Genomic DNA, 22,999 nt, shown 5'->3' with positions numbered 1-22,999 from the left:
AGTTAATCTGGGGTGGTTTTTGGGGGGTTGTTTTTTTTTTTGGTCCATGGTGTTGTAATTATCTGTTAAATGTTTAGGTGTTGCTGAAGTGGCTGTCCATCAGAGTAAGCAGTTTGTTCCCCCTGCAGCAAATAATTGTTAGAGGGAGGTTAAAAGAGTTGCAAGGGGATCAAATATTATTTTGGCCATGCAAATAAAAACCGTTTTGACTCATGTTTTGAGGGTGGATGTTGTGAATGACTGGCTCTATCTACAGGATGTTTTACTACTGCTTATTATGTTGATTTTAAAAATTAATAGTGCTGTGTAATTTTTTATATGCAATGAATCCCTCTGGCTTGATTTTATTTTTGCAAAGAACACATTATTTGCAAAGTTGTTGAATAGTAGGGATTTTTAAGGCAATTGTGGGTGAAGCTAAATCATTTCAACATAGTTATCATGTGCAGTTTTCTTTCTTCCCGTTTACAGTTTCTGCTTCATTTAATAGGACAGTAGCAGCTATACAGAAACCGAAGTTCTCAATCTGCTGTTCTAGTGCATGGTTTAGAGAAGTACTTCAAAGATCTTTTGCAATTTACTAACTACCATTTATCAGTAGCCCTTTGTCCCCAAAAGCAACTTTTCCTTTCCCTTGTCTTAATTTGAAAGTCACTAGAAAAAACCTATTTGTTAAAACGTTTTTCAGGAGAGCAAAATTGCCTCTGTTAAGGACACTGCCAACACTGGTCTTGGACTCGTCAGGTTAGTATGTGTGCTAGAATTGTTGTAGAAATAAGTATCAGACCTTGTTGGGGCGAAGTTTAGTTGAAAGGGTCCAACTGAATTGGAAACAGTAACTTAGGCTTCAAAAGATGCTTTTGGGCTTATGCTGCGGCACAAAGCATCCATCTGCAGTTTTGTTACTTTTTCAGCTCTATTTTAAGAGCTGTTTCTATTCAAGTACTTAGCAAATTTCACATACTGGGTTGGATCCGCACTTTGCTCCAATCAGTAGAAACATCTCCTGAATGGGGTTTTGCCCAGAGGATGCTACTGTTGGTGAATTTCCTTCGCCTCTGGTACCACATTCCACACTGTTCCAGAGAATTATGAGACCCTTTAGAAGAGTGGGAGATGATGCTAGAGGCTGCAGGGAGAGGAGGCAATCTGCAAAAGTTGCCTCCCCGCACAGGTGAGATCTCTATTGGATTGAAAACCTCCTGGGAAGTCTGGATTCAATCCACTGTTCTCAGTTGCCCTACTGTTCCTAGGAGCTACTGAAGTGAACCAGTAACTGTAATAGTACTATTTCAGATTTACAAAATTTATTGTATAGCACATATGTGTTAAGATTGTATTCTGAGGTCAGTTAATTTTAGACTGCTTCCTAAACCACACATTGTGAAAACTAGTTACACTACATTTTGCTGAAAAGAGTTCATTCTGTTAATGTAATAAATGAAGAAGAAAATTGACAAGATTCAGTGATAATTTTAATCTTTCCATTATGTTCAGTTTGGAAAGTCAGCTGCTTCCCAAAAAAAAATTTTTTTTTGAGTTCTTGAGTTTTCTATTGAAGTATCCCTCTCATCTGTAAATTGTATCATGTTTTTCAAAAGGGTTTTTATTTGCGTGGCTCTATGTACACTGACACTTCTGTCTCTGGAAAACAATTAAGAATTAAGCATGTGCTGTCTGATACTAGCATTCCAAATCATCACAGATTGTTTCCTGTTTTCAGATATTTGAAACTGCACTGAGAATTACATTTGTTTGTTATTTTTTTGTAAATGACTTACACTTGTAAAGTCACCAAATAAATATTACATTCAAATATCTCTTATACATGTAAGATTTAGGGTATTGGTTTTAAAATTGCTTCCTTAGAAAATCAGCATACAAAAAAAGACAATCATGTTATGTGAATGTGCTGCTAACTTCTCTGCACGGAATAGTGAAACTTCAAATAACCATGTTTTATTTCCCCATTTTTTTTGCTGGTGCAATGGGGTGTGACTTTTTAAAAAAGGAACCTTATTGCTATAGAATTTCCCTTTTAAAAATGGGTAACTTACCTAACAAGACAATTTATCCTAAGGGGCATGGAATCAGCATAGCTTTTTAAATGGGCCTGTCTACCAGAGCTTACCATTCGGCCCAGCCACACACCCCTGCTCTACGTGAAGTCAGGTGTGGGGCTGGACTGAAAAAGTGCTTGTAGGCACTGCTGATCAGCTGACCAGTAGTACCTGCAAAGCCGCAGGGCTGTGCAAAATAGAGCTTTGAAAGGGGCTTCTGAAGATCTGAAAATAGGCTGTTTAAAGGATGTGGGCTGCAATCCTAACCCTGCTAACCTGAATTCAGTAGGACTTACTTCTAAGTAGATTTGGTTAGGATTGTGCTGTTAGGTTGCAAGAGTAGCTTAGAAAAGTGGTTGAAAATTAGACTCCATCAAAAGTCACAGAGGAGCTGGACAAGTAGGTCTCTGATTCCACCATGATAAACAAAACAAATACGACCAATACACATCAGCTGATGTTTTTACTATTTATGGCAGGAAACCATACCCGTACTGAACGTTGATCAATCAGTCTGTATAAACTAATGTACTGATGGTATAGAACTGCCTGGTCTTGTTAACTTGGGAAGGACTAGGTGAACACACAATCTTCTTGATGTGAAAAAGTATATACAACACGCTTTTAAGCAACATGGGTCTGAATTGTTTTGTACAGCATGTAGATATCTGAAATCTGCTCCAGGATCATGGTTATCCATGGGCATTGTCTGAAGGCTGTTAATGGAAACTAAGCTACTCTGGGTCTTGTCAATGCCCAGATGGTAGACAATTTGAGAACCCCATGTATGCAATCTTCAGTTTCATAGTGGAATAAATTATAATGAACAAGTTGTCTATTTTGTTGGAAATATAGGACTCTTAATGAATGAAAGCCTTACATGTAACATGATACAGTAACATATAAAAATGTAAAGGAAAAGGCACTTTTGGACTATCCTGGGATCAGTATTTTCAGATTAGGCATATTTTGATTTGTATTGCTAAGGAAATTCAGCTTCCTGAAGAAGGAAGACTATTTAAAAAACGATTTCTCACCCCCCCCCCAAAAATGTTACAAGAAAGATCTAGGAAATTTTTTTTTTTATTAATGAAATGTTAACAGGTTTCAGAAGCACAGCAGGCCATAGCCATAAAAATTTTAGACAACTGGAAGTGAATTTGGGGAAATATACCTAGCACAACTACTTGTGGTGATTCTATTTAAATTGTAAATAAGCGCGCACACACATGAATATAATTGTTGAGACTTCGAAATAACAAGCTGCTTTCCCACTGGTGGTGTCCTTTGATTACTTGGGTATTTAACCAGATAACAAATGACAGGATGCCCATCCCTGGTGCTGACAGTTGATCTCTATCAAAGTAGCATTGCTGAGAACTGGAAAATGGCTGCTCAGTTTTCATTGAAGGACTGGCTTTTCAGAACTGGATATTGCAACTATGTACACTCTCCAGTTTTATCCAAGAGAGCAAACGAAAGACAAGCTGATGAACTTGTTGAAAACTAGGGCATAGTGGAATTCATTATCAGGCTTACTTCAGTCATTACATCTTGATAACAAGATTTCTGTAGTTTCTCTTATTTAACTAGAGAATAAGAATTAATGCTGTCAGCAAAAAAGAAGAAAGATTAGGCATTATACCAGCTGTCAAGTTGGTATTTGAGCCATCAGCCTATTGTGTGGTCCATGCAACAGTGTGGAAATACAAACATTCCAAAATTTAAAGGTGTGATCTAGCCAAAGGTAAGCATTTAATTGGCAAATTTAAATAAATTCTTGACTATCTCCCATTGAGATCAATTGCAATTTAATAGGCCTTATTTTAGCTGAATCGTAACGTGTGTAACCCTATACCTGTAACTGCATTAGGTGGAGCTGGCTTTCAGGTAAGTGGGTATAGGATTATAGCCTTAATTTCTGTAAGGCCCCTCTCCCCTATGAGAATCTAATTTTTATTACATAGTACTGGAACTCCTGCGTTTTATATATGTAAAGGCTAACTTGAGAGCCCTATAAAACAGATTTTTCTGTTCTCCGGAGGGGATTAAAATTTGTACTATACATACTGAGGGTTTTTTGCTTTCTTGGCAGGTATAGATGTGTGAATCAGTGAGAATGAGCAAGAAGAGGGGGATGCTAAAAAAGAACTATCATCAAGTCCAAGCTACTTGCAAAACAGCAGCTAGTATGACAGCTATTAAATCTCAAGTGGGGGTCCTGGGGTGGTAGTATATGTGCTTGTGCACAGCGGGCAGTTTACACTGTGGCTTTAAACAAAGGCGTCAGATACTGAATACATGGTGCGTGTTTTCTAAAAAAAATAAATTTCATTTCACTGTGTGTGCCTTTTTGCTTTTTAAAAATGTAACAAACTTGGTATTCCATCAGAAAGAAAAGCAGTTATTGGTTGTGGCAGCAGTAATTCCACATTTATACTATTGGGCTGAACACTTACAAACTTAAAGTATTTAAAACCTGTAAGTGTTTTATTAATGGAATCAAAATTCCTGTTTTGGTGAAAGTATATTTAGAAGTGGGTTATGAACCAGTGATCACTATTAAGAGTATCATTCTCTTTTCATCTTTGCTTTCACTCTATGAATTTGCCCATGGTCCCAGCTGTACTAATCATTCTGACTGTCCAGATATTTTACAGGATTGAAAGACTGGTAGATTTATCGTCCTTTATGTAGGTAAAATTTCCAACAGGTGTAGATTGTGGCAGATTTTTGTGACTTGCTGTTTGATGATGAGCATTGAACAGTGCACGGTGTCAGCAAACTTGGCCACAAATACCAACTGAATGTCAGAATGCAGATAATCTCTATATATGTTCTGAATACATCATTGTTAAAACAGCCTAGGAAGTACCTATCCCTTGAAAAACTACGTTAATTCAATTCTTCATTGAGAGACAAGAGACAATGTAGTTCATTACTTTAGGATTTGCAATGGAATGTTATCCACGTAAGTTGTAATTTTATTTATATTTTAACAGAGTTGCACCCCCACCTTCCAAGGTTCCCAGGACAGCTTTGGACTGTGTTATCACAACCACAAGGGTGAAGAACACCTTCACAGGAAGCTGTCTTATTTCAAATCAGCCTACTGGTCTATCTAGCTCTGTAGTTGACACTAACTAGGGACCTTCTGTTTACAAAACATGTGCTTTTATGACTTGACTACAGCACCTCTCCCTCCAGGAAAAGCCCCTGCCCCAAGGATGACTTATTCTAATAATTGATTTTGGTTCTATAAATACACCCCCAAGCAAACAACACAGTATATGTCAGTGTCTTTTTGTTGCTGAAGCACTAGAAAATAAATGTTAAACGCAGCAGAGTCATGTAATCCTTGTGGCTTTGGCAGTTAACCACAGATGCTTACAAACTCTTATATTTGGGAGATTTGCACAATTCAAAGCCACATTCCAGCCAGGCAAAAATATTTGAGTAGGCCATGACCTGGGGAGAAAGACATGGAAGGTTGCTTCTAGATTCCAAGCCTGAGGTTCCCCAACCTAACATTTGTATGAACAAACAAGTGTTGTACATAAATAAACCTGTTATCTCATGGAAGAAGCAACTCAGTGCTCCACCACTAGTTACTCCTGGCACAGTTTTCTTGAACTGATGGACAATGCAGCCTAAACAAGGTAACTTCTCCTTTAACATAAATAAGGGAATAATGCCCTTGGACTGGAGTGGGATAGAGCGTCGAACCTGCCGTGACATGAAACAACAGAATTCAGCTAACTGAGGGAATTTGAGAAGAGATTGATAGGGAGGGGAAAACTTTCAAGGACAGCTCAGAGCCTTGCTTTTCACTGAATGATGGTACAGCTTTTGCAAAATACTGCAAGGTCAAAACATATTGTCCCAAGTGTTGCTGCTAATAATAATACCCTGCCCATCTGGCTGGGTTTCCCCATCCACTTTAGACAGCTCCCAGCAGAATAGTTAAAACACGATACAACATCAAACATTAAAAACTTCCCTGAACAGGGCTGCCTTCAGATGTCGTCTAAAAGCTGTGCAATTCTTTATCACCTTGACATCTGATGGGAAGGCATTCCACAGGGTGGGCGTCACTACCGAGAAGACCCTCTGCCTGGTTCCCTGTAACCACTTTTCGCAGTGAGAGAACCAGAAGACGACCCTCAGAACTGGACCTCGGTGTCCAGGCTGAACAATGAGGGTGGAGATAGTATTTCAGGTATACTGGACTGAGGCAATTTATCAAAGCATAATAGTCAATCTTACCATTGCGTGCATATATATGCTTGATCTCTAAGGCACTGCTATGGTGATACACATATATTTCAATGCATTGTGAAGTGGCTTAATCAAGTACCCTAATATAAAAAACTCAAATGAACCCCTCTCATTCAAAGCTTACCACTAGATTTTATATAGAATTTTTAATTTATAAATTGGGTTTCTTATCCTTAATAGATTTTTATCCGAAGGACACTTCATTTTTTCAACATCATTGACTAAAAATTTAGGAAAAGAAAGGTGATTTTTCTGTACTGGTCCAAGTCTCTATACATCATGCAAATTTCGATTCTACAGCATAAAGATCAGACCGCTTCTGAGAAAGAATGGGGATTTGCTGTCGAACTTCTGCAAGCCTCTTTAGGTCTGTAAACAGAAATAAGAAGGCCCATATTACCACCAATTCTCCCTCACTGCTCCTCACACTGCCCTGTAGCCACTATAATTTAGCATTTATCCAATGTTGACAACAACAAAAAACTGCCCCACAACCCAGTTATTGCAGTATTTTTAGTACCCCAATGACATTTATCAGTGTAAGTTTGGGGAGGTTTTGGATCACAGAAAAAGATTGTGTTTGTTCTAGATGAAGTGTGCTTGACAAAACTAATACACCCACAGCCAGAAAGAACTTATCCAAAGGAGGTATAATTGTTTTGTACCGGAAACAATTGTCCCTGCATATTGAGCAAACAGCACAATTTCTGTTCCTTAACTAAGCTATGTTTTTTATTTTCAATTACAATAACAAAAACTACCTTTTAAAGTAAAACTGCCATGAAAATATTGGATACCATCTAGAAAAAAAACTACAGTATGTCAACTCAAAACTAAGGTTAACCTTGTATATCTCACTCCAATGATAAACTTGCATGACAATGTCCTTGTTCCCCAAACTAGATCCTATTGACACCCTATGCCCCCCATGTTTCCTGGCCTTTCCCTGACCATTTTTTAATGGAAAAAATGGAATATTTTAGTATCCCAATGGTAACATTCAATGCATTTCTTATGTGTGTGATTCCCTGGGTGGTTTTTTCTTCCTTTCAGAAGGAAAACAGTAAGTGGCAACTGGCTGAAATTTGGAGATGTTGTGCAGGTGACAAGGTCCTAGGTTAGAAGGACTACCCTATATGTCTACTTATAAGTAAACTGCACAATGAAAAGTGTGCCTGGGTAGGTTTTTATCCCAGAAAACAAGATGAAGGTTAAATCCTTAATTTTCACATGCAAATTCAGTCGAATCTTAGCTTGGCAGATCCAGTGGTAAATTTTAATTTACCATTGCATGAAAGACATGCAAAGTTATTGAGCCTGCTTTGCGCTCTCACTTATAAATATCCTTGCGGGGGGTGGTTGTTTATTCCCATTTTATAGTCAAGGAACTGAATCGTGTCACTCTGTCCCGGTTTAATGCTACAGAAGAAGCCCATGCCATGGGAGGACAAAAAACACTACTGCGGACTCACCTATATCTGCATAGATAACAGTTTCCTCAGTGCCAGCTTTGGCTATGACCTCCCCCCTGAAAAAGAAAACAGAGCCATGACAGAAGCTCTCTGGGAGCTGGGAGGAAACGGTCAACAGAGCTGTGGTCTTTACCTTGTTATAGGTTAATGAACATATTTTAAAACTTAAAATAAACTTTAAATAAATTTTAAAACTTAAAATAAACACATTACAGTCATACCTCTTGTTACGTTTGCTTTATGATACGTTTTTTCAGGTTGCGTCCTGAGGCGACCCAGAAGTACCAGAAAGGGTTACTTCCAGGTTTCGCCACTCACGCATGCACAGACACGCAAAATGACATCACGTGCATGCGCAGAAGCGGTGAATCGTGCGCGCGCGCGCGTGAGACATGGGTTGCTTCCTTTCAGGTTGCGAACGGGGCTCCGGAACGGATCTCGTTTGCAACCAAAGGTACCACTGTACATGCACCCCTTAAGAGCCACAGACTTCCTAAAACAAGGCCTTCAACCTCCTTTACTTCTTCAACCCTCCGAGCTCAAAGGTGGAATGGGATAGAGTTCCAGAAGGACAGGCTGATAGGAAATGGAAGTTCCTGACTTGTCCGTTTGATTCCCATCCAAACTAGATGCGAACAAGAAAAGAAGTAGGGCAAAGAATTCTGAAGCAGTAAGCTTTCAAGGTAATCCAGGTTTTGATCACCACCACAGGTTCAAATGCACTTTTGAAAACGTATCATGTTCAATGTTTCTCTCACGTATCCTTTCCTATTGGCCTTCCCAACATTTGCTGTTTCAAAGTTTTACTAAAATATTATAGTACAAAATAGATTCTCAGCAAGGCTTTATCTGAATGAATTGGTCTGGTATCGTGCCACAAATTCAAAAACTTTGAACAAGAAACTGAGTCAGAAAACATGACATGGGATGGTACTGAATGCAAGACATGTTCCGAGTACACTCCATTTTCCTACTTACCATGGATTTACCACAGTGCTGTGTCCCCAGGCTACATAAGACGCCTTCTCATCCCTGGCGGGAGATGCCGTTGCCACATAGACTTGGTTATCGACAGCTCTGCATGAAAAGGAATAAAAGGCTTCAGTATGAATCTTTGTGCACTGGAGAAAATGCAGCAGATGAACGGAGCAAGCTGGAAGTTCTATTCTGCTGTGCATGCATTCATCATATATCTGCTTCAGTGTAAGCAAGTACCATATTGTTTTAAATTTAGTGAGGGATTGCTTTCCTATTTAAAAAGAACAGCACCTTCAGCAATGTAACGAGTGTCACTATTGAACTATTTTTTGGACATGCACTTGGGAGAAGGGATAATTTACTGGATCTCACCGTCCTCTTTGGAGCAGTTCCCAGTGGGCTGGCCCCGTTGTCAAGTTAAAAGCCCCTGGATACACCAAGAGCTGGCAACCTGGTTCAAAAGGAAGGAGATGGTGGCTGAGTTGCATTTATATTATTGGGAGAGAAAGGCATAGTCATGGAAAAGCAGCAGCAATCTCACCACAATGTTTTTTTGAGACGTTTCTCTTCCTTTGGTCAAGTCTTCGGGGTTATGCTTTGCTCTCCTCGGCCGCCACTGGACATTCTGTTTAGCATATTTTTGTGTAACAAAAATGTATACACCGCTCGAGTGAGGTTTCATTACAAAGTGGTTTACAGAAGCAATTAAACAGCATTGACCTTATCAGTACAAGACAGTTAAACCCAGGTATTGTAAAGCACCCAAAACTAATTAAAATCAACAATAATCTAAAAACTGATTAAAACACATGTATCGTCCACATATTTGGATGGGCTTTAAGCAAGCACTGGTAAGAGCAGAGCGAAGATACCTTCTTGATATCAATAGGAAGGGAGCTCCAAAGTGTAGATGATGCCACACCAAAAGACTGATTTCTTACAAATGTGGCACCTGTAATTGTGTAGATTGAAGTGGCCAGGAGGGCATATAAAGGGTAAGGCGATCCCACAAGTTTCAGAAAATGCAACCTGCTCCAAGCCCACAAGATAGGCCAGGTTAGAATACCTAATAAATATCAGCTGTGTTGGAAATGTTCTCTGTATGAAGTTTATCGTTGAAGTCACTGTCCAGAGATCCTTTCAGCAGCTATGGCTAGTCAGTGCCCAAATCAGTCTGGGGCCTTTTGGAAGAGCTACCTTGATGGCAGAAAGTGAGGAGGAATTAAAGAACCTTTTAATGAGGGTGAAAGAGGAGAGCGCAAAATATGGTCCGAAGCTCAACATCAAAAAAACGAAGATCATGGCCACTGGTCCCATCACCTCCTGGCAAATAGAAGGGGAAGAAATGGAGGCAGTGAGAGATTTTACTTTCTTGGGCTCCATGATTACTGCAGATGGTGACAGCAGTCATGAAATTAAAAGACGCCTGCTTCTTGGGAGAAAAGCAATGACAAACCTAGACAGCATCTTTAAAAGCAGAGACATCACCTTGCTGACAAAGGTCCGTATAGTAAAAGCTATGGTTTTCCCAGTAGTGATGTATAGAAGTGAGAGCTGGACCATAAAGAAGGCTGATCGCCAAAGAATTGATTCTTTTGAATTATGGTGCTGGAAGAGACTCTTGAGAGTCTCATGGACTGCAAGAAGATCAAACCTCTCCATTCTTAAGGAAATCAGCCCTGAGTGCTCACTGGAAGGACAGATCGTGAAGCTGAGGCTCTAATACTTTGGCCACCTCATGAGAAGAGAAGACTCCCTGGAAAAGACCCAAGAAGAAGGGGACGACAGAGGACGAGATGGTTGGACAGTGTTCTCGAAGCTACCAACATGAGTCTGACCAAACTGCGGGAGGCAGTGGAAGACAGGAGTTCCTGGCATGCTCTGGTCCATGGGGTTATGAAGAGTCAGACATGACTATATGACTAAACAACAACAACGCTATTCAACCAAGCCCCCTGCTGGCAGTAGAGTGAGTAGCAACTACAGGTACCATACTGAATGTCTCATTGAAATCAACAGAATGTGGAGAGAAAACATGAGTTTTCTTTAGACAGGCAAGCACTAACAGACTGATGAGAAGGTGTCCTCTTTGTTCAACGTCAATTATACGACTTTTAGTTGTTGCACCTTAATGGGGAACCTCCCTAATTAGACAAATAAATGCTTGCCTTTTGGGACAAGGAGATTCCCATAAGATCAATTATGAATATGCCGAATTGTAGCTTGGATGCAAGCACATTCTGCTTGCTAGTGTATGGAACTTTAGGATATGAAATTGGGTGTTTTACAAGGAATTGTCATACCCTTCTCCCCCACCACAAATTCATTCAACTCAGCAGGATGTCCTCACCTTTCTGTGTGTAGATTTGAGCAAGCTCAGCAAAGCGGAGGTCGTAACAGATCCCAAGACCTATCTTGCAATAAGCTGTTCCAAAACATTAAAAACATGCCAGATATGTCACTGCCTTGGGAAGTCCAAGCAGAAAGCTCAGTCTATAAATGCTTACCTCTCTCATTCTCTCTCTCTCTCTCTCTCTCTCTCTCACACACACACACACACTTAATACTTCCTTATTAAAAATATGGCTGAGAAGATCCCATACACAATGAAAAGATAAACTCGTAGTCTACATACAGAAGCTAACAGCACAGCCATTTTTTGACCACACATAAGCCACAATACATCCTGAAGTGAATTGCTATTCACTAGAATGAAGACGCTTTACTTACGTGTATCAATCACAGATAATGTGGCACCGGGACTCAGCGTTTCTGATTCCTGAAACCGGATTTTCCCGGGGACATTAATGTCAAACAAATGAATCTGTTTTCAAAATAAAAAAGGTGCGCTGCTTGCAAATTATTCCACATTAATTGTGCTTTCTCTATATGCCCGCTATCCATTCATATATATTTATATCACAACAGGCAATTCTATGCTCTGCATATATCTTCTAAATAACTTCAGTTTTCCAGAACAACTTGTAGTGCTCTCATTTGAGAAGTATATACAAGGGAATCCCCACCTTCGCAGGGGTTCCATTCCAGGCCACTGTGTTCATCACCAGGACAAGCGCAAGTGGGGGGGATTCCCCCACCCCCTTTGGGTGCCATTTTCAACATGTGTGTCAGCAGCAGCATGCATACTGAATGCGTGCAAGTAGGGAAGACGCCTGTACTGGGCTGGATCCAGATTTGCTTTTCTGCCCATACAAATGTTTAGTCCAAAGATAAACTACTGCAATTTAACCTGCAACTTATGGAACTATGGCGAGAATGCCAGTGTGGTGCAGCAATTAATGTGCCGTCTTAGATGTAGTAAACCTAGATCTAAATGTGGGAATGGGAAACTTCAGGTATTTGCCATGGAGCAAACTGGAAAGTCCCTTTGTTGTGACTCCATTCTAATCTTGGCAGAAAGTGCAGGATGCAAATGTAACAAACTATTCTTCAATGCCACCAAGTACCGTATTTTTCGCTCTATAAGACGCACCAGACCACAAGACGCACCTAGGTTTTGGAGGAGGAAAACAAGAAAAAAAATATTCTGAATCTCAGAAGCCAGAACAGCAAGAGGGATCGCTGCACAGTGAAAGCAGTAATCCCTCTTGCTGTTCTGGCTTCTGGGATAGCTGTGCAGCCTGCATTCGCTCCATAAGACGCACACACATTTCCCCTTACTTTTTAGGAGGGAAAAAGTAAGTCTTATAGAGCAAAAAATACGGTATTTTAAATACGCGGCCACGAGGCTTCTCTCAGGTGCTGGATGAATATATATATATATATATATATATATATATATATATATGATGAGCAAAGCAAAGCATATTTTGTTTTAACGATAATGTACACCTTATACAAATAATAGTGGGTTTCCTTTACATCAAAACATGGCCATAGCTATTATATTTTACCTTTCGGTACTTGGTTATCATAGCACCATCTGGACCAAAGCCAGTGCATGTGTTATAAAGCTTCCCAGCATCCTCTTCTGGAATAGATCCTTTCATTAAAGAGAAGAAAATTGTTGTGACTTAGGCAGATATTCAAACACAATGCTTATTCTAACCTTACAGCTGTATTTAGGACAAGCAAAACTGTAACACTCATCACAATCGCCAATATGGCAATTTACCTCCAATCAGATAAACACCACACTCCTTTGCAATTTCCGAGAGCTTCTCTGTGGACTCGCCAGGAATTTTCTCCGCATAGTCTGGAAAATATTTTGTGCCATAGGGAGAATTGAAGCATTCCTAAAATTGAAAGCAAAATGAAACAGACATCTGTGTAGCATATTCAGAATGCAATCCCTAAGTACACTTACCTGAGAGCAAGTCCCACTGAACTGAATGAGGCCTACTTCTGAGTAAATATGCCTATGACGGCTCTCTCAAAGTCTGAGAAGATTTTTAAAGTAATCTGTACAAATGTGTCTGGCCACAAGTGAGCTCTACAAACTTCTTCTTCTTGACAAAGCCGAAACATGGATGAACTTCCAATACTGGAATTGTTTACAGAATAAAATATAGATCTGAATTTCTACGCAAGCACACACAATGTATCTTTAAACGTGAGATGCAGTCCTCTTACATCTGACTTGCTTACGTCAGGCAGTTCCTTTGGAAAACGCTTAGGCTTCATGATGGGTCAAGCTACAGGAGGATTTGGGAAATGGGTGGGGACTGAGCAAAGGCAGTGTCAAAGGCTTCATGGAAAAGGTGGGTTAAATGAGGATTTGAAGTTAAGTAAGAGAGGTGCTATTGCACAGGTGTTCTGACAGGTCCTTTCAAGAATACAGGGCAGCAAAGGAGAAATGGTGGAGTCTTTTGCATGAGCAGAAGACCTTTGGATGTTGGTGGGAGTGGAGAAGCAAAGATCACAGACCAGGATATAATAACCAAGATATATGTTATGGCAAGGCCACAGAAGCAGGCAAAGGTTTAGTGGTCCTAATTATAATTGTTGTGTAATCATAATATTATTGAATAGTCTTAGAAGACTTATAATCTTAGAAGGGGGTATGGCTGTGACTATCATGAAGGGACCATGCACTTTTGAATTTGCCTCGACGCTACTGAAAGTTGGTAAAGAGAGCCTGTGCTGGGTCTGGGAGTCAACAAGAAGTCAGTGTACTGTGAGCCCCAACAAAAGGCATGGCAATAACAACGCCAGATTCACCACAGAACCTGGGCCACAGTCTACTTCCTCAGAGAAATCAGAAGGATGCATTACAGTGGTACCTCGGGTTACAAACACTTCAGGTTACAGACTCCGCTAACCCAAAAGTAGTACCTCGGGTTAAGAACTTTGCCCCAGGATAAGAACGGAAATTGCGCAGCGGTGGCAGTGGGAGGCCCCATTAGCTAAAGTGGTACCTCAGGTTAAGAACAGTTTCAGGTTAAGAACGGACCTCCGGAACGAATTAAGTTCGTAAGCAGAGGTACCACTGTATAGAAGTCTAGCCTTGAGATTTGGGTAACAAGAAACAACATTATTTGGATTAAATCTGAAACAAGAGGTGCCTTTGCTCTCACCAGACAGATACGGTCATAGCTACCTCCATAATCTGGTGCATCTAGGCCCAAGTTAATCAAGTTTCTTTACCTCCCCACTTTGTTTCCTGGCTCACTGAGGAGCCAATTACTCTGTGGAATAAAGGCAAAGGGAGAAATTGGTGAACACAGATAATCCGCGTTCTTCAAGATTCATGAAACACTTGGCACCTTCAAACATGATAATTTCACAAGTAATGTATATGTCATCACTTTAAGTGGCTCAGGAAGAGAACAGCAAAGACCATTTTGAACATCCGTTGTTTACAATACACCTAATATGGGAATATTTATTTGATATCGGAATATCCATTAGCAGGAGGGGAAACATCCTACACTTTAAACGTTCTGGCTGGTTTATCAAGAACTTTGCACTGTTGGGGCCGCATACAAGGCAGCAGAAGGTTAATGACCAACTCAGAAGGTTAATGACCAACTCAGGCAAGAGAACTCTGTGGGCAAAGAGGATCCAACAGGAAAGGAACCATTGCCCCAATTAAGATCGCTGCTGCACAAAGCCAGAAAATGTTGTTTTCAAAGAGCACATTTAGTGTAATCACTTGTGTGTCAAAGGTAGTAAAGCAAAACATAGTAATAGTAATAGTAATAATAATTTATTATTTATACCCCGCCCATCTGGCTGGGCTTCCCCAGCCACTCTGGGCGGCTTCCAACAAAATATTAAAATACCGTAATGCATCATACATGGAAGAATAAAACAAAACAAAGGTGAGATATAAACGTAATAAATAAATGGCTCAGCTAGTGTCTTCGCTAATGTCTCTTCAGCACCAGCTATAGATCTATTACAATTATATTATTGCTCAATTTAAAATCACTTATCTCTCCTCTGTGGAATTACAGGCTACTGTTCCACATTTTAGAAATGGTTTTTAATCTTGTATTTGGCATTTCAGATACAGTATTTTATATTTTGCCATCTTGGGAAATCTGTTGAAGGCAGGCTATAAATAACCTAAAAACAAAACCAAACCCAGAAATGCAAACAAGACAGTTTTAGCTGTCATATCCAAAATGCACAGAACTAAGAACAACTTACACTTGCATGTTATTTCAAACCCTGCTGAAGGAAACTCGCAGTACCAGGGAGGAAGACTGAAACTCTGTGAATAACAAACAGTAAACAAGTTTGAAGGTTTTGTAGGAAACAGGGAAAGTACTCACTGGGAGAACCACAAGTTTTGCTCCTTGTTCTGCTGCAGACCTCACAAGACCACAGGCTCGGTTCAGGTTCTCAGTTTTGGCAGCAGACACGTGAAGCTGGATGAGAGCGATACGGAAATCTAACAAGCAAGAAGGCAGATCATGAACTAGTGGGAAAGGCCCCAGAAAATACTCCTAAATTTATAATTTAAAAAACCCCTGAAATTATTATTGTACCTGCAGTGCTCCAAATGATGCACAGACAACCTGCTAGATAATTTATGGATTATGACAGAAATTCTGACAAGGATGTGATGCTTGCGGGGGAAGGGGGGAGTCGAGAAGGAAGGGGGGAGTCGAGCACTTGGGCAAAAAAAATGAGAGGCACAAATACAAGATGGGTGACACTGGCTTGAGAGCAGTACATGTGAAAAGGATCTAGGAGTCTTGGTTGACCACAAACTTGACATGAGCCAACAGTGTGACGCAGCAGCTAAAAAAGCCAATGCAATTCTGGGCTGCATCAATAGGAGTATAGCATCTAGATCAAGGGAAGTAATAGTGCCACTGTATTCTGCTCTGGTCAGACATCACCTGGAGTACTGTGTCCAGTTCTGAGCACCACAGTTCAAGAAGGACACTGACAAACTGGAACGTGTCCAGAGGAGGGCAACCAAAATGGTTAATGGCCTGGAAACGATGCCTTATGAGGAACGGCTAAGGGAGCTGGGCATGTTTAGCCTGGAGAAGAGGAGGTTAAGGGGTGATATGATAGCCATGTTCAAATATATAAAAGGATGTCACATAGAGGAGGGAGAAAGGTTGTTTTCTGCTGCTCCAGAGAAGCGGACACGGAGCAATGGATCCAAACTACAAGAAAGAAGATTCCACCTAAACATTAGGAAGAACTTCCTGACAGTAAGAGCTGTTCGACAGTGGAATTTGCTGCCAAGGAGTGTGGTGGAGTCTCCTTCTTTGGAGGTCTTTAAGCAGAGGCTTGACAACCATATGTCAGGAGTGCTCTGATGGTGTTTCCTGCTTGGCAGGGGGTTGGACTCGATGGCCCTTGTGGTCTCTTCCAACTCTATGATTCTATGAGATGGATAAAAAATGCAGGTAAAAGCCATTCTTTAGGCAGGGCTGATGTTGGCAGGGGCCAAGCCACTGCAGTTGCCCTCTCCAATGGTTTGACTTTACCCCCCCCATGGCACTCTTCCATTGTCTCTCAAGACAGACAGATGCCAACAACATTTCAAACTGTTGTGACCTTAAGGGGGAGGTTAGGTAATACAGTGGTACCTCGGGTTAAGTACTTAATTCGTTCTGGAGGTCCGTTCTTAACCTGAAGCTGTTCTTAACCTGAAGCACCACTTTAGCTAATGGGGCCTCCTGCTGCTGCCATGCTGCCGAAGCACAATTTCTGTTCTCATCCTGAAGCAAAGTTCTTAACCTGAAGCACTATTTCTGGGTTAGCGGAGTCTGTAACCTGAAGCGTATGTAACCTGAAGCGTATGTAACCCGAGGTACCACTGTACATTAATAATTATGATAATGTCTCTCATGTGGACAAGTTAGAGAGCAGCCTTTTATTCCTGCACAGCCACAGAGCTTTCCAAATTTACCAGAAGTCAAAGAAACTCCAAAGCAGAGTCCTTTAAACTTACTGGAAAATTGCCAACAAAACTTGCACAGTAGCAGAAATGTTTGCCTCCCTCTAGTTAAAAGGGGAAAGGGAAGCGGTAACAAAGGTCAATTTAATTTTAAATCTTTTGTGGGGTAAGCATGCGTAGCACAAACTTTGCAGGCGCCTAGAGAGATTTCTAACAGCACAATCCTCTGTATATTTATGGAGAAGACAGTCTAACTGTGTGGGCTTTTTCGCTAGCAGTGAGGCTATGGACCCCTAAACTGGGGAAATCTCAATAAACTCAGGCTTACTAGTAGACAGAAATATAAAGGATGAAACTGTAAAGTGTGACACAGTTATCGTTGTCATTTGTTTCAGGACAACCGTCCCAGGTCACACCAGAACCACTTGAAACCCTGTTCTGGTTTCAAACCACTGGTTTAGAATGGAATTTCTTCACTGGCATGGCTAAATATTCAAAACGTGTATTCCCTCCTAATTCCTGCAGAAAGGAGAGCAAGTATTTCACGGGGCGGGGGTGGGGTGGGGTGGATAAATCAGCCTTGGATAAGAATCCACTAAAGAGATGACAGACTTGGGCTTGCAATCCCGTTGCCCCACGGAACTCATTGAGACTTACTTCGCAGTTGTCTGGCATAGGATTTCAGGCACTTTTATTATAACTACGCTGAAAATCGCCCCGAAATACCACGTGTAACATCTACGGGGGGTTGGGGTGGGGTGGGGAGGCTGAGCGGTCTCCTACCAAAAAAACCCCATAGCAGCGATTATGGATAGAATGAGCATCTCAGGGTGCAGTTCCAAATGCACGCTTCCTTCTGAACAGAGACGTGCACAAGCTAGATCAGTGCAAAGCAGCAGAAAAGAGAAATATTGTTTTCCCAGGGAACTCCCCCTCCTCTCCCACTAGCAAAGCGGGTATGTGTCCCTGTTTAACTGCCAGCCCAGATCATTTTGCATTTTGCACCGGAAATTAAGAGCCCCTAACGAAGCCCAAGGATCCCCCACCCCGGCAGGAAAGTCACTCACTGGCCATGACGCCTTTCGCCAGCTGCATAACCGCGAAGGCTCCTCCGCGCCCCAGCAAATGCACATTCTCCGAGGGGGGCGAGCTTGGAGCACAGCGCATGCTCCGTAGGAGCGAAGGGGTGCTGGGAAATGTAGTTCCGTTAACTGCCGGACCGGACCCAATGCGCTCTCTGCTAAAGCAACATAGGAGTGGATTTAAAGAGAATATTAAGGTTGCTTGCAATAGCGGTGGTGCATAAAGGAGGCGGGTACATTTATATACATATACATATACATATACATATACATATACATATACATATACATATACATATACATATACATATACATGCACATACATATATGTATAGAAATGTATAGAAATAAATTCACACACACGTATAGAAATAAATTCATACACACACGTATACGTGTGTATACACACACACACACACACAGTGGTACCTCGGGTTACATATGCTTCAGGTTACAGACTCCACTAACCCAGAAATATTACCTCGGGTTAAGAACTTTGCTTCAGGATGAGAACAGAAATCGTGCAACGGCAGCAGGAGGCCCCATTAGCTAAAGTGGTGCTTCAGGTTAAGAACAGACCTCCAGAATGAATTAAGTTCTTAACCCGAGGTACCACTGTATATATATTCCCCACTCAACCCTGTCAGGGCTCTTGTACTCTTAAGAGCTAGATGAGATGTCCAAAAGCATGGGTATCCTCATGAAACAAAAAGTTTTTTGTCCCAGCCGTGCTTCAGTGTATCTGAAGAAGTGTGCATGCACATGAAAGCTTATACCCAGAACAAACTTAGTTGGTCTCTCAGATGCTACTGGACAATTTTTTAGTTTATTTCATGCTGGGGAAAAGATGCTCTTGCTGAGCTTCAGCTTAACCTGCAGCCGCAAGAGGGAGACGGCTTCTGAAATGGTGGCAACTACAGTTGTCCCGTCGCTATATTCAGTTTATGTTTTAGTATTAGCTCTTCAAATCTTCCCAAAGGTAAGCAAACTAAAGGCACTGGAGAATTAGGCTATTATCCAGAGGAGGAGGAGAAATGGAAACCAAACACGCAGCACCAAAGGCAAAGTTACCGCAGCCGTTTGATCACACCAGTTGGCAGGCAATCAGGTTTAGATCGCTGAAATGAAGAAACCTACAGGAAACGGCACTCCAGATGTTGTTGGACTACACTTCCCTTCACCCCAGACCCTTGGCTATGCTGGCGGGGGCTGATGAGAGTTGTAGGAGGGTCACAGGCAAATAGCCAACGCTGCCTTCAGGAATAGAATGAGGTCAGGTTGTTTAAGATTATTATCTGGGCAATTGGCAACCACTTACTGTGCCAGTTTATGTATGCATCAATACCATGTCTCATTCTGTTCCACTGGACTGGTTCCTACTGTTCAAAAGATTGCAGCCTTAAATTTTTCTCTTGAGGTGTAACGAGGAACTGTTGGGCCAAGGTGAGCATGCATTGTGTTGCTTGTTTGGCCCAATTCTTGTTCCTAGGGCGAAAAGCACAGTATTGCTGGCTATGTTGCAAAAATGCAATGATTGGTCTAGTGATTCAGGCACCTGCACATGCTTAGTAAAGAATGCCCTCATTTCTTTTTAATATTTTCTTACACTTAAGTGATGTCTATGCTGGCTTGGTCATGCCCACATAATGGAAGATGGCAGGGTCCCCAAAGACATGGTCTTCCCATCTTTACCTTCCCGTCACAAGCAAGAGAAGACCTTCCATTCATGGAAAGCTTAAGTCTGAATCCATCACCCTTCATGTTTGATTTTGATGAATCATAAAGAAAAACAGATTACAGTACATTTTTAAAGTGCTAAAATATTTAAATCCGCAGAAATGACATCGTTGGATCAAACATTTTTTATCTGAACCATTTGTGTTCAAATAGTACTGGTTTATTTACAACTGCAGTTTATAAACAATAACACAAACATCTTTACATTAACACTATGGGGAATCTCTGTGTTGAAGTAGGCACAAATTGGAGGCTCTTCAGGAGATTTTACTTTAAAGGAGAACTGGAGAAAAAAAATACATAAAATGACAGCTCTGGGCAGAATTATAAATACAGGAGCATTGGCAGAGGTGCAGTTCATGCAATGCATTGTCAAATACTTATTTTAGTGTTGTTCATTTAGATATGTTTAAAAACGGGAGTTCCAGGATTAAGGTGCCATAACTTGATTCCTACTAAGAACGTAACTTTAAAGAGCTGATTTGTTATAAAGGTCAGCTTAATTTATTTTGTGATGATACCGCAACAGAATCTTTTGCGACTGCCTTTTGCAGCCTTTCATATCTTCATGTACTGAACTTGCTCCAGGATACGAAGAGCATTCAAGTTCCTCTTAAACATTTGGTCAATATGCGATAGCTACAGATTTGCAGCAAAAACTTGTAATTCTCAAGCACTGAAGACATTATTTCAAAAACTTAACTGACATGACTTGAAGAGGAAAAAGCATGTCATATGTATAAAAAAATCATTCCAAATATGTAGCTCTCTGATCACTTAGCCTCACTTGCAAACAGTACACCTTCAGTCCGTGCCAGACAGTTTCTGAAAAGATAATCCAACAATTATGTTTGTCTCCCCATCATGGCAGCCAACTTTGATATTCCGTCACATGAATTCTGATTTCAGCATCCATTCTAATGCTGACCATGGCCCAATAAAACCTCCACTTTCATAATAACCCAGCCACATACTTGTGAGTGTAAACTTTTCATTACGGCATCCAATTCAACATTTCAAGTTTATTAATTTAGCCACTATTTTTTTACTTGATAGCACACAGAAGTTACACACCCACCCAGTTTGGTGGACTGCAATATTATTTTTAGCTGGGTCCCAATTTTTCCTAGTTCTAGTTCCTAGCCTATGTATTGTCGTCACTCCTTGATGTTTCACCCAGCAGATCAAACCACATATTCAGTGCTTCGGGCCTTTAAAAAACAGCTGCTACTTAACAGTTTGTAATATTAAGAAGAAAATGGGTTTCAAATATTTTCCCATTATCTTAGAAGTGCTGTGTGGCTTCAATACAATTCTTCAAAGTGATCTGTGTATTGAATCGCTCTTATTAAGAACAGGTCAGAACCTCAAAAGCTACTTGAAAAATAACTGACATTTATAATAAACAACTTTTACAAAATCCAAGAGTGTTAAAGAAAAAGACTTTAAAAATATATTCAAAATGTATAATTTACTCCTATCGTAAACCTGCTACCCAGGCACTCCCATCAGTAAACTGAAAATGTCCTCTTAGGTTAGTATTCCACAGGAAAATTCATTTTAGGTCCATGTGCAGTATCCAGGTTGTCATTTTTTCTTTTTTTAAGACACAACTGAAAAAGTCTTTTTCTCATTAGCTTTCCAGGGCATCCAGAACTTTCATAATCTGTTGCTTTATGGCTTTGGTAGCATCACCTGCATTTGGAATCAAGTACCTTAAGAAATGGAAACAAAAAGAACATTTGTTGACATACTGAACAAATTCACTGTTGATCAAAGATTTAGTATAGAATCGTCATAGAATCGTCGAGCTGGAAGGGACCACAAGAGTCACCTAGTCCAACCTTCTGCAATGCAGGAATCTCAACTAAAGCATCCGTGACAGATGGAGATAATAAAAGGATTAAAAATATTGTTTCATAATGACTAAGGCTTATTTGCAAATAGCCACTTTAATCCCTGTTTGCTGCTTTCATATGCAATTTGCAAAATAACTACTGTATCACAGCCCATCCAGCTAGAATTTCCTTGTGTAAATGGTTGTGTAATTCCCACCGCGGGTACACTTTATCTTACTGACATATAATGAGTTATAACCAAAGGCATCTTGGAAGAGCACCCTCATGTACCATGTGAGAAAAATGGATGATTTGCACTCTTTGTATAGGTCTAAAGGTGATATTCTTAAGCAAGTCAAAACCTGAAAACTACTAAAGAATCAACTTATACCAGCACTAGCAGCCTCATACCCTGGATTACTCAGGAATTCTAACGAAGAAAAAACCCCAGCAGTTTTGAAACTAGTGGTTAAAATCAGTAGTTTGGAAAGGTCCAGTCTGCCATATTGATTCAAAATAGCATCCAGTTGTATCCAAACACGAATCACAACCTTCTCCTTAATCATAGAAATTTGGTTACTGTATCTTAGGTAAAGGTACCCCTGACCATTAGGTCCAGTCACAGACGACTCTGGGATTGCGGTGCTCATCTCGCTTTATTGGCCAAGGGAACTGGCTTACAGCTTCCGGGTCATGTGGCCAGCATGACTAAGCTGCTTCTGGCAAATCAGAGCAGCACACGGAAATGCCGTTTACCTTCCTGAAGGAGCGGTACCTATTTATCTATTTGCACTTTGAGGTGCTTTCGAACTGCTAGGTTGGCAGGAGCAGGGACCAAGCAACAGGAGCGGGGATTTGAACCACCAACCTTCTAATTGGCAAGCCCTAGGCTCTGTGGTTTAACTGTATCTTAAGAGGTATCCAAATGCATACTGAGTAGGAATGCAACTTTCCAAAATATATATGTAAAAGCTGTTTTCTGCATACTCAAAAGTTCTTTGCATCCAACCCATTGCAGGAAGTGAGAAATAAAAACCTCTGTCCCATGATGGTTGAATGGAGACAGCCATTTAATATGATCCTGTAATCATGTGATGTTTGCAGTAATAGTTATCACCTAATAAACAGGGCAATTTGCACAGGCTTTAAACAACTTAGGTGAAAAGCCACTGAAATGGAAACTTTTAGCACTTTGTATGTCTTACCTCCACATTTAAAAATAAAT

The 22,999-nt window shown here is 40.7% G+C and overlaps 3 protein-coding genes across 5 annotated transcripts in view; 1 reads left to right on the top strand and 2 right to left on the bottom strand.

The window, feature by feature from the left end:
* Positions 1-4,403, top strand: part of TOMM70 (translocase of outer mitochondrial membrane 70) — a gene marked incomplete at its 5' end in the record, with an annotated part of 38,459 nt that extends 34,056 nt beyond the window's left edge. The window contains one exon of the mRNA XM_081002704.1: positions 4,156-4,403. The remainder of the gene's footprint in view (positions 1-4,155) is intronic.
* Positions 28-18,284, bottom strand: NIT2 (nitrilase family member 2; the record flags this gene model as incomplete). Its single annotated transcript, XM_081002767.1, has 10 exons — positions 28-6,707; positions 7,811-7,866; positions 8,789-8,887; positions 9,161-9,239; positions 11,139-11,213; positions 11,519-11,612; positions 12,703-12,791; positions 12,924-13,044; positions 15,529-15,647; positions 18,185-18,284. The coding sequence occupies 10 exons, from the start codon at positions 18,282-18,284 to the stop codon at positions 6,616-6,618; spliced, it is 924 nt and encodes a 307-aa protein (XP_080858893.1). The 3' UTR covers positions 28-6,615.
* Positions 18,285-20,074: 1,790 nt separating this feature from the next.
* TBC1D23 (TBC1 domain family member 23) overlaps positions 20,075-22,999 on the bottom strand; it is a 31,031-nt gene continuing 28,106 nt past the window's right edge. For all 3 annotated transcript variants that reach the window (XM_081002685.1, XM_081002686.1, XM_081002687.1), the window contains one exon: positions 20,075-21,651. In XM_081002685.1, coding sequence (XP_080858811.1) covers positions 21,570-21,651 — 82 coding nt within the window. In that variant the 3' untranslated portion in view covers positions 20,075-21,569. The remainder of the gene's footprint in view (positions 21,652-22,999) is intronic.

Source organism: Podarcis pityusensis (assembly GCF_964106645.2).
Source record: "Podarcis pityusensis genome assembly, chromosome: 4".
NCBI lineage: Eukaryota > Metazoa > Chordata > Lepidosauria > Squamata > Lacertidae > Podarcis > Podarcis pityusensis.
The sequence above is the reverse complement of the archived record's forward strand: the minus strand, read 5'-3'. Positions and strand labels throughout refer to the sequence as shown.